Source organism: Tursiops truncatus, chromosome 14, assembly GCF_011762595.2.
Source record: "Tursiops truncatus isolate mTurTru1 chromosome 14, mTurTru1.mat.Y, whole genome shotgun sequence".
NCBI classification, from domain to species: Eukaryota; Metazoa; Chordata; class Mammalia; order Artiodactyla; family Delphinidae; genus Tursiops; species Tursiops truncatus.
In genome coordinates this window covers 27,904,825-27,917,516 of record NC_047047.1, presented here as the reverse complement: position 1 = coordinate 27,917,516, position 12,692 = coordinate 27,904,825, and the positions used below count along the sequence as shown (strand labels likewise).

The window sequence follows — 12,692 nt, the reverse complement described above, 5'->3', positions numbered from 1 at the left end:
TAGCCATTATCTCATAATAACTTTTACTGGAGTAAAATCTGTAAAAATACTGAATCACTATGCTGTACACCTGAAACTAATATTGTAACTTTTTTTTTTGGCTGCACCGTGAGGCATTCGGGATTTTAGTTCCCTGACGAGGGATCAAACCCATGGCCCCTGAATTGGGAGCACAGAGTCGTAACCACTGGACTGCCAGGGAAGTCCCTAATATAATATTGTAAATCAACTATACTTCAATTTTTAAAAGTCTGTGATAAATATGCTCAAGAAAATAGAGAAAAGATAGACAAATTGGAAAAAGGATGGAGAATTTCACCAGAAATTTGAGGATATAAAAAAATTTAAATGGACATTCTAGAATTAAAAAATACATATCTAAAATTCTAACTCCTAATTTTCTATTCTACTTCTACCAAGGCATTCATTATATGTTTGTACTAATTACCTTGAAGTTAGGAGGGATATAAGTAGCATAATATTAGGAACCATTTCCAGAATAAACAAAATGCAAATGTCAATGAGAAAATGAGAAAGAGGTCTTTAAATCTTGTTAAGGGATGATAATTATAGTGTGAGCTTTTATATCCACAGCTTTCTGGCTAGTTAAAGCAGAAACAAACATATTTTACCAATCTAGATTTTAAGAAACCTTTTTTCTATATGATGGACAAAGTAAAAGCAATGGTCACTTACAGGAAGGTGTGTGAAGACAGCAAAGGTGCTACGGAGAAAGGCAATGAGGTCTACTAGGTAATCACTAGCTTTGTTGCCCAAATCTCCTGTCATCCAGTCATAGTCAGCCAGCTGTAGAAACTGGTCAATCTTCTGGTTTAAGTTGGTATAAATCTCTTCTTCAGCTGCATGTCTGGCATCCTGTGAAATACGAAATTTGAATAGTCATTCAAAATTCCAGTATAAGCAAAGCAGAAATCTCTGCTTGGAGACATCTCAAACTAAGTAACATAATTGAGAATATCAAGTAATATCACAGTCTCCATTATTTTTCTTGTTTTCAAAAGCTCAGTAGAGTCCTTTCTATTTTGTATCTGCAAGACAAATTATTATATTGATTCACCAAATAGAGAAACTGCCTTCACTGCCCTCAGCTATCTGCATCCTGTACCTTCTTACCTATGTTTAAAACTACACTCATTCTCAGGATCCTGTTCTCTTTCTTCTCTTCTGGAATTCCAAGAACCTCCCTTCCTGCAATATCAACCTCTCTTATAGTTGCTAGTCTCTTCACTTTGCTTATTTTAAGTATCCTGAAGTTTCTAATTTAATGCTGTATGTTCCCACTAGTTACTATCCTACCTTTCTAGATTCTTTATAATCAAGTTTCTTCAAAGATTGGCACACATTTCCTAAAATATGCTCTAATTAACAACAGTCCTGAAAAATGCTTAAATGACAGCAAAAAAGTTCCTAGATCAATTAAGTCTGAGAACCCCAGTTTAAAAGAGTCTTGATTTACACTGGCATATAAAAGGCTCTAAGAAGTGTTATGGGACTAAAGCTCCAAGCAAAACATTTTTAGGAGAAAACAGTCTACGCTGCAATCTAACAATCCATCAACATGGACTGGTCCAGGGTAATCCATGACCGCCAGGCTACCATATCCAATATCCATTTTTCAGTCTCATCTTACCCTGTTCTCTGTTGGCTTTCAGGACATAGTTTTACTTTTACTTTTCTGGTCTCTAATCCTCTCACTTCCGCTGGATGATTTCATCACCTCCTATGGCTTCCACTATATCTGTCCAAACCCTTTCTTCTTAAAGACCCATATTTCTGATTGTTTCCTGCACTATGGCTCACAGAAACTTTGAATATTGTAAGTCCAGGACAAGAATAATCATAATTCCCACTCTTCACCTGTTCATTTCAGGCCAAGGCAGAGATTTAAGCAACATATTAGATTCCATTCATTCCTTCATAGGCACGGTGTCCTATAAATTCTACCCCCAAAACTTTACTCGAACTCATACCCGCCTCTCCATTTTCACCTTTTTAATGGCTGCATAATTTTACAGGTATTTACATACTATAATATAGGCATTGACTATGTTTACTTATATGAACACAGTTCTAAGAGCATTTCTCTGCTTACATATTTACTTACTTGTATGATAATTTAATATTGTCCTTGAATTCCCATTTTACTAAGTTTTCTTTTAATTAATAAACATTATTTTCTAGAAATCTGGGCTTAAAGAAAAATTGAGCAGAAAGTACAGAGCATTTCCAGATACTGCCCGCCATCCCCTTCCCACTGTTTCCCCTATTTAAAAAACCTTGCATTAGTGTGGAACATTTGTTACAATAGATGAACTGATATTGATATTTTATTATTAACTAAAGTTCACAGTTTGCATCAGGGTTTACTATTTGTGTTGTACAGTTCCATGGGTACTTACAAATGGATAATGTCATGTATTCACTATTACAGAATCGTACAGAATAGTTTTCTTGTCATAAAAATCCACTCTACTCTATCCATCCCTCCCTTGCTCATCCCCCAAATCCTGGAAACAAACCATCTTTTTACTTTCTCCAGAACTTTGCCTTTCTACAATGTCTTATACTGGGAACCATGTATGTAGCTGATTGGCTTATTTTACTTAGCAATGTGCAGTTAATTTTCCTCCATGTCTTTCTATGGCTTGATATTCATTCCTTTTCATCACTGAATAATATTCCATTGTCAGGACGTATCATAGTTTGTTTATCCATTTACCTATTGAAGGACATCTTGATAGCTTCTAAGTGTAGTCAATTTTGAATAATGCTACTGTAATGATTTATGTGTAAGTTTTTGTGTAGCTTAACATTTCAATTCACTTGGATAGTTACCAAGACGCATGACTGGTGAATTGCATGGGAAGACTATTTCTGTTTAGCCTTGTAAGAAACTGACAAACTGTCTTCCAAAATAACATTACCATTTTGTATTAGCACCAGCAATGAATGAGAGCTGCTATTGCTCCAGCATTTGTTGTCAGTGTTTTCAGTTTTAGTCTTTTTAAGAGTTGTACAATGGTATCACTGTTGTTTTAACTTATAACTCCCTCTCCATCCTTTGGTGTGGTATCTATTCAGATCTTTTGCCCATTTTTAAAGTGAGCCCACATTAAACCCACTTTTTAATTTTCTTATTGTTGACTTTTACCCATTCTTTGTATATTTTGGATATGTCCTTTATTAGATATGCATTTTACAAACATTTTCTCCTTCTTTTCATTCTTTTAACAGTGTCTTTTCTACAGCAGAAGTTTTTCATTTTAATGAAGTCCATCTTATCAGTATTTTCTTTGATGGACTGTGTTCTGGTTGCTGTACCTTAAGTCATAGTGAAACCCAAGGTTACCAACATTTTCCCTTATGTTATCTTCTATGAGTTTTATAGTGCTGTGTTTCACACGTAAGTCTGTGATCCCCTTTGAGTTAATTTTTAACTCAATTTACTCAATTTTTTTTGAGTTTAACTCAAACTCAAATTTTTAACTCAATTTTAAAGTGTAACATCTGTGTCTAGGTTCATTTTTTTTTTCTTTTTTGCAGGTGGATGTCGAGTTTTTTCAACATTTATTGAAAACACTTTCATTTCTCCATTAAACTGAGTTTACTGCATGTCAACAATCAGTTGACTATATTTGCGAGAGTCTATTTCTGGGCTCCTATGTTGTTCCCTTGACCTAATCATCATTTTTTTTTTCCCCCAATACCACACTGTCTTGATTACTGTAGCTTTATAATAAGTCTTGAAGTCAGGTAGTGTCAGTTCTCCAACATTGTTCTTCTCCGTCAATATTGTGTTGACTATTCTGGGTGTTTTGCCTCTCCACATAAACTTCAGAAACAATATGTCAATATCCACAAAATGAGTTGCTGGAATTTGGACTGGGACTGAATCTTTAGATTAAGTTGAAAAGAACTGATATCTTGATAAAATATTGAATCTTCTTATCCACGAATATGGAACATATCTCCACTTATTTAGATCTTACTTCTTTGATTACTTTTTATCAGAGTTTTACAGGTTTTCTCACATAGATCTTGTTTATCTTGTTAGGTTTATATCTATTTCTTTTTTCAATGTTAATGTAAATAGCATTATGTTTTTAATTACAAATTCCAGTTATTTGTTACTGGTATAATGATAAAGCAAATAACTTTTGTATACCAATTTTATATGCTGAACCTTGCTACATTCATTTATTACTTCCAGCAGTCTTTTTGTTATTGTTAATTCTTTCATATTTTCTACTTAGACAATCATGTCATCTGTAAACTAAGTCAGTTTTATCTCTGTCTTCCCAGTCTGTAAGTCTTTTATTTCATGGCTTACTGAATGTTGAATAAGAGTGGTATAAAAGGACATTCCGGCCTTTTTCATGATTTTAGCAGGAAAGTTTCTAGTTTCTCACTATCAGGTATGATGTTATTTGTAGGACTTTTGTAGATGTTCTTTACCAAGTTGAGGGCATTCCCCTTCTATTATAGTTAGCTGAGAGGTTTTTATCATGAACAGGTGTTGGATTTTGTCAAATGCATTTTCTATATCTATTAATATGATTCTATAATTGTTCTTCTTTAGCCCATTAATGTGATGAATTACAATACTTGATATTTGATGTTGAGTAAGTCTTGCAGACCCACTTGGTGGTAGTATATAATTCTGATACATTGTTGGATTCAATTTCATAATATTTTGTTGAGGATTCTGCATCTAAGTTCATGAGAAATATTAGTCTGTAGCTTTCCTTTCCTGCGATGTCTGGCTGGTATTATGGTAATGCTAGCCTCATAGAGTGAGTTACGTAGTATTCTCTCTGCTTCTATTTCCTGGAAAATATTATAGAGAAGTGGTGACATTTCATCCTTAAATATTAGGTAGAATTTCTTTCAGCTTAATTAGCGTATAACTGCCAAGTTGTCAGATATTTAAAATGAAAAACATAATGACTAAATATAGGTATACACTGCAAAAGGATTCCCGACATCAAGTTAATTAACACAGCTATCATCTCACATGTTTACTTTTTTGTTTGTTTGTTTTGGTGAGAACACTGAAGTTCTACTCTCTTAGCAATTATCATTTATACAATAGTGTAATCAACTATAGTCACATTGTTATATACTAGATGCTCAGACTATTCATCTTACAATTGAAAGTTTGTACCCTTTTATCAACCTCTATTTCTTTACCCCCCAGCCCTGGCAATAATGTTTCTACTCTCTGTTTCTATGACTTCAACTTTTTTTGTTAGATTCCACATATAAATGATACCATGAAGTATTTGTCTATCTGGTTTATTTCATTTTGCATAATGCCTTCTAGGTTCATCCATGTTTTTGCAACTGATCAGGATTTTCTTCTTTTTTTAATGGCTGAATAATATTCCACTGTGTGTATGTGGTGTGTGTGTGTGTGTGTGTGTGTGTGTGTGTGTAACTTAGCTATTCATCCATTAAGAGACACTTAGGTTGTTTCCATATCTTGACTACTTTGATTAATGCTGTAATGAATGTGAAAGTATACATAACTCTTCAAGATACTGATTCCTTTGAATATAGACCCAGAAGTAGAATTGCTGGATCATATGGTAGTTCTATTTTTGATTTTTTGAGGAACCTCCATACTGTTTTCCATAGTGGCTGTACCAGCTTACATTCCCACCAACAGTACACAAGGGCTCCCTTTTCTCCACATCCTTGCCAGCATTTGTTATCTCTTGTGTCTCTTTTTCTTAATAGAAGTATAGTCGATTTACAATGTTAAGTTAGTTTCTGGTGTACAGCAAAGTATAGCTATACATATATTTTATACACACACACACACACACACACACACACACACACACACACACACACACATATATATTCTTTTCCATTATGGTTTATTACAAGATAGTGAATATAGTCCCCTGTGCTATACAGTAGAACTTTTTTATCTATTTTATATATAGTAGTTTGTATCTGCTAATCCCAAACTCCTAATTTATCCTTCCCCCATCCCCTTTCCCCCTTGGTAACCATAAGTTTGTTTCCTATGTCTGTGGGTCTACTTCTGTTTTGTAAATAAGTTCATTTGTATCATATTTTGGATTCCACATATAAGTGATATATGGCATTTGCCTTTCTCTGTCCAATTTACTTTATTTACTAGTATGATAATCTCTAGATCCATCCATGTCGCTGCAAATGGCATTATTTCGTTCTTTTTTATGGCTGAGTAGTATTCCATTGTATATATATACCACATCTTCTTTAACCATTGATCTGTTGATGGACATTTAGGTTGCTTCCATGACCTGGCTATTGTAAATAGTGCACTATGAACACTGGGGTGCAAGTATATTTTCAAATTAGAATTTTCTCTGGATATATACCCTATCTCTTATCTTTTTGATGATACCACTCTACATGTAAGGTAATATCTCATTGTAGTTTTGATTTGCATTTCCTTAAAGATTTGTGATGTTGAACATCTTTTCATTTACATGTTGCTCATTTGTATGTCTTCTTTGGAAAAATGTCTATTCAGTTCCTCTGCCCATTTTTTAATCAGATTGTTTTTTTGCTATTGAGTTGTATGAGTTCTTTGTGTTTTTTGGATATTAACCCCTTCCTTACCAGATATATGATTTGCAAATATTTTCTCCCATTCAATTGGTTGCTTTTTCATTCTGTTGATGGTTTCTTTGCTGTACAGAAAGTTTTTAGTTTGATGAAGTCCCACTTGTTTATTCTTGATTTTATTGCCTTCGCTTTTGGTGTCAACTCCAAAAAATCATCTCCAAGACCAATGTCAAAGAAGTTACCCTCTATGTTTTCTTCTAGGAGTGTTATGGATTCAGTCTTACATTCAAGTCTCTAATCCGTTTTGATTTGATTTGTGTCTATGGTATAAGACAGAGATCCAGTTTCATTCTTTTGCATGTGCCTGTCCAGTTTCACCAAACCCACTTATTTAAGAAACTATCCTTTCCTCATTGTATATTCTTGGCCCCTTTGTCATAAATTAATCGACCATATATGTATAGGTTTATTTCTGGGATCTTCAATCTGTTCCATTTATCTATGTGTCTGTTTGTAGGTCAATACCATACTGTCTTCATTACGATAGCTTTATAACATAATTTGAAATCAGGAAGTGTGTTGTTTCCAGCTTTGTTCTTTCTCAAGATTGCTTTGGATTTTCAGAGTCTTTTGTGGTTCCACACAAATTTTAATATTTTTTTTTCAATTTCTGTAAAAAAAAGTACCATTTTGATAGGGATTGCATTGAATCTGTAGTTCACTTTGGGTAGCTTGGACATTTTAACAATATTAATTCTTCCAATTAATGAACATTGAATATCTTTCCATTTACTTGTGTCTTGTTCAACTTCTTTCAACTGGGCCTGGTGTTTTCTATTTTCGAAAGCCATTAATTATTGATTCAATTTCTTCAACAGATATAAGGTTATTTAGATTATTACTCCTTGTGTGAGTTTTGGTAAATTGTGTCTCTGAAAAAATTATGTAGGTTGTTAATTTGTGGATATAGAGTTGTTCATAATATGCCCTTATTAATATTTTAATGTCCATGGAATCAGTAGTGATGGACCCTTCTTCATTTATGATATTAGTAATTTGTGTCTTCTGTCTTTTATTATTGGTCAGCCTAACTCAAAGTTTATCAATTTTATTGATCTTTCTAAAAACCCATGTTTAGTTTCATTGGTTTTCTCCTTTGCTTTTCTGTTTTCAATTATTTCTGCTCTAATTTTTCTTTTCTTTTGATTATTTTGGATTTAATTTGCTCTTCTTTCCCTAGTTTCCTAAGGTAGAAGCTTAGATTACTGATCATGAAATTTCTTCTTTTGGAATTTATGCAGTTAATGCTATAAATTTCCCTATAAGCAGTGCTTTCACTGATGCCACAAGTTTTAGTAAGTTATACTTTATTTTAATTTAGTACTGTTTAATTTCTCTTGAAACTTTTTCTTTGACCCAAGTGTTTTTCTGAAGTGTGCTGGTTAATCTCCAAATATTTGGGGATTTTCTAGCTATCTTTCTGTTATTTATTTCCAGGGTTTAATTCCATTTGGTCTGAGAGCAAGCTTTATATGATTTTTATTCTTTAAAATTTTTTAAGATGTGCTTTAATACCCCAAACGTGGTCTGTCTTGGTGAATGTTCTTATGAGCTTGAGAAGAATATGTATTACGCTGTTGTTAGATGAAGTATTCTATAAATGTCAATTCGATCTAGCTGATTGATAGCACCATTCAGTTCAACAATATCCTTACTAATTTTCTGCCTCCTTGATCTGTCAATTACTGATAGAGGGGTTCACTAAGAGATTTTATCAGGAAGAGATGTGGCCTTACATAAAATACCTTTTTAGTATCTTTTTAAATACTCATGCATTTTTCCTCACCTGATCTATTACAGTAGTGAATAATTTTAAACAACTTTCTAATACTAATCATCCTTGCATTCTTAACATTACTTTATCCCTGCTTTCTATGCACTTCTGGATTTTGTTTGATATTTTATTATTTATGATTTTTACATCAATATTTGTCTTTAATTGCTCAGGGATTTTATGGTTTCTCTAGTTTTCTTTTTAAACTTAATTTCAGCTACTATATTTTTTTCCATAGTTTTAACACCTTTATTAAATCTAATAACTTTCATAAAGAGCCTGGCACACCTGAGGGAACCATGAGCTTATTAAATATTAGCTAACCTCATTTTATGACCAAATCTCTCTTTTTCTGTTGCTCTAATATTTATTTTATCAATTGCTATTATCTTTTTTAAAACATCTTTATTGGAGTATAATTGCTTTACAATAGTGTGTTAGTTTCTGCTTTACAACAAAGTGAATCAGCTGTACATATACATATATCCCCATATCTCCTCCCTCTTGCATCTCCCTCCCACCCTCCCTATACCACCCCTCTAGGTGGACACAAAGCTCTGAGCTGATCTCCCTGTGCTATGTGTCTGCTTCCCACTAGCTATCTATTTTACATTTGGTAGTGTACATATGTCCGTGCCACTCTCTCACTTCATCCCAGCTTACCCTTCCCCCTCCCCACGTCCTCAAGTCCATTCTCTACGTCTGCGTCTTTATTCCTGTCCAGCCCCTAGGGTCTTCAGAACTTTTTTTTTTTTTTTAAGTTTTGAATCATTGTTATGTTGACTTCACAAAAATTAACTGAGATATTTTCCATTTTTCTCTACGGTATGGAGTAGTTTAAATTATACAGAAATTATCTGTTTCGTGAAAGCCTGAATGAATTCACTGGTAAAATCATGTGAATCTTCCCCAGTTTTAAGAAGTCTTTAACAACTTTTTCATTTTTTTCATAGTTATGTCAATTTTCTTTATCTTTTCTTTTTTTAATATTTATTTATTTAGCTGGTTGCACTGGGTCTTAGTTGCAGCATGTGGGCTCCTTAGTTGTGGCTCATGGCTCCTTAGTTGTGGCTCACCGGCTCCTTAGTTGCAGCACACAGGCTCCTTAGTTGTGGCATGCAAACCCTTAGTTGTGGCATGCACCTGGGATCTAGTTCCCTGACCAGGGATTGAACCCGGGCCCCCTGCATTGGGAGTGCCAAGTTTTATCTACTGCACCACCAGGGAGTCCTCTTTATCTTCTTGAATCACCTTTTTAATCACATATTTTCCTATAGATCATTAAATTTATTAGCACAGAGTTATACAAAGTATTCTCGGTATTTCATTTCCTCTGATTATGAATTTCAAGTAATTGTGATTTATTTATTCCTTCCTTTCTTTTTTCTTGTCTCATTCCTTTCCTGCATTCCATGCTTTTATCATTCCTTCCTTCCTTCTAATTAGGCAAAGTAAATGACTATTTTTAAAATTGCAACACATCCTTGCTTGAAGTCTCTCAAAGACTTTAGTAGGATAAAGTCCAAATTATCTATCATTATAAAACAAAGTGCTTCACAATTGATATTTACCTACTTCTCTATGTCATTGCTACCCTTATTCTACACCAGAGAAGTATGATTTTATTTCATTATTTCATCATTTTACATGAAGTTGCCTCACCTAAAAATGTCCCTTACTCCCTCCTCATCCTTTCTCCACCTGGACACTTCCTGCTGGTCCCAAGATACTCCTGCTGGACACCTCCTACTGGGCCTTTTCCAGTAAGTCTTCCCTGAAGGTCTCAGAACTGAGATAAGTACCACTCACCTCTTCTTCTAGACCTGTCAACGTTGATTTCCCTTGGAGCTCAATCCTCACACCTTTTCTCTATCTATATTAAATTCCCAAAAGACAGCCAGCTCCATGGCATAAAATACCATCTTTACACTTATGAATTCTAAATTTTTATGTCCAGCTAAGACTTTATCCTGTCAATTTAATCGCTATGATAAATGACTAATAAATACCTCAAGCTTTATATGTGAAAAATGGAAATCTTGATTCTACTGCCACTCCCCAAAACTTATTTTCTTGCTGTTCCCCATCTTAGTTAATCCAGTTTGCTTAGTTTAAGTATCCTGGAATTATCCTTGACTCCATTCTTTCTCTTATTATCTCATACCTAATCTAGCAATAAAACTTGCCATCTCTATCTTCAAAAATATTTCATACCACTTCAAACCCTACCACTGTAGTCCAAGTGACCATTATCTCTTACCTAGACTACTGCAATGACCTTCAAATTGGATTCTCTTCTTCCACTCTTGCTGACCTATAGTATATTTTCCACAAAGCAACTAGGGTTACCCATCATAAATCAGGTTACCACCACCATTTCTAATCTTCTAATGACCTCATATTTCATTTCAAAATAAAATAGAAAGCATTTACTGGGGCCTACAAGTCCAGAAATCATATGACTCCTGACGATCTTGTCTCTTATCACCCTTACCAATGATAAATACTTCACGGCCAGACTGACCCCCTTGCATACTGATCACCTTGAATACACCAATACCTTCTACCATATTGTTACCTCTGACTGGACTGCTTATCTATCAGAAATCCAAGTGATTCAATTTCTTATTTCATTCAGGTCATTTATTTTTCTTCCTAGCTCTTACCACTACCTCACATTATATTAAATTTTTTGTTTCTGTATCATCTATCACCCTCACGAGAATATATGCTGTGTAAAGTCAGGAGACTGGTTTATTGCCTGGTATGTAGCAGATGCTTTATAAAAACTTGGAGAATCAGTGAGAGATTTAATGTATTTATTACATTATTCCAGCATTTTTTGCACAGTTCTTTATAGAACTTACAGTGTCTGTCTTCCCCGTAGATTATAGACTCTAAATCCAAGGACTAAGTATTTTCTCTTCCATATTTTATAGTAGGTACACAAGCAATATTTGTGATGGGGTAAATTAATAAATACCTTCATTCTATTTTGAAGTGAGGGAATTCTTATAAACAAGGAAAGCTAAGGATACCAGCTTGATTAGGTCACATATGGTAGAAACAAGAAGGAACTCTGCAAGAAAATACCTTGAAGACCTTCTGATTGTTTTTGCCCCTTTTTCAGCATTAAGGTTTCCATCTGCAAGTGAAAGTTTTCTGGAAACAGTAGCTTAGGAAAATACACAATATGTAGCTGTTATAATTGCCATGTTTATACTGAGTTCTGGGTTAGTTGGTCTGAAACAGTCCTGGTAAAAATAAACTTTCAATGTGTTTTAAGCAATCAGTGTTTCCAATAAGCACTGTCAACATGACCTTTAGTGGTCTCCAGAACTTCTCCTTTACTAAGTATTTAACTAGCTGCTCAACCTCTATGGCTTCCTGTCTGCCTTTAATTTTCCCTCAGCAATTTTAATGCTGGAACAACAAAATACACAAGCCACCCTTTGGGAGGATTTCTGACCATAATTTGAAAAGCCCTTGAAATAAGAAAATTGAGATGGATTAGGGGAAGAATAGCAGTACATATTACATATTCCCCATAGGATAAACAAGTATAAATGAACATCATATTCTAACTCTCTAAATCCTATTTCCTATTGAACACTTAATTATAAGCATCTCCCTCATTTTCTTTCCTAGAGAAATTTTGGCTTCCACATGTAGAAATCATGTAGAAATATTTTTGATAAAATTATTACCCATGCTCCATAATAATGCTAATATTAAGAGTACTTATAATTCCTTTAAACTATCTAAGGAAGGTCATCCTGAAATTCTTAAAGCTCTTGTCATATTTTCATACTAATAATTGGGGCCTCTTTATGAAATAAGTCTTTCCCTCAGTAAAATTGTATCAGTATTACTACAAGGAGACATCATTGAAAAGTTTACAAGTAAAGATACCAACATAATATCATGCATAATTAATTCTGTTGTAAGTAATTTTATAGGGAGTTTTAAACAACCCATGGTCACATCATGAATGTGTAACTCATCTAGCAACTAACCTAATCATAAACAGATAAAGAATATCTTGTTGTTACACATCTCACTTTTTCCATTTTTTCAGCTTCACTGAGGTACAATTGAAAACAAAATTATAAGACATTTAAAATACATATTGTGGTGATTTGATATACAAATATATTGTGAAAGGATTTCTTTTCTATCATCTAGTTATTTAACACATTCATCACCTGACATATTTATCTTTTTTTTTTTAGTAAGAACATTTAAGTTCTATCCTCTTAGCAAATATTATACA

General features: G+C 33.8%; 1 protein-coding gene across 13 annotated transcripts in view; it reads right to left on the bottom strand.

Annotated features, from left to right (window-relative positions):
- Positions 1 to 12,692, bottom strand: part of EXOC6B (exocyst complex component 6B) — a 710,711-nt gene that overhangs the window by 276,972 nt on the left and 421,047 nt on the right. For all 13 annotated transcript variants that reach the window (XR_012325650.1, XR_012325649.1, XM_033838288.2 and 10 more), the window contains one exon: positions 697 to 876. Coding sequence is in view for 11 of the 13 variants with exons in the window: in XM_033838288.2 (XP_033694179.1) it covers positions 697 to 876 (180 nt within the window). In the remaining 2 variants the exon portion in view is untranslated. The remainder of the gene's footprint in view (positions 1 to 696; positions 877 to 12,692) is intronic.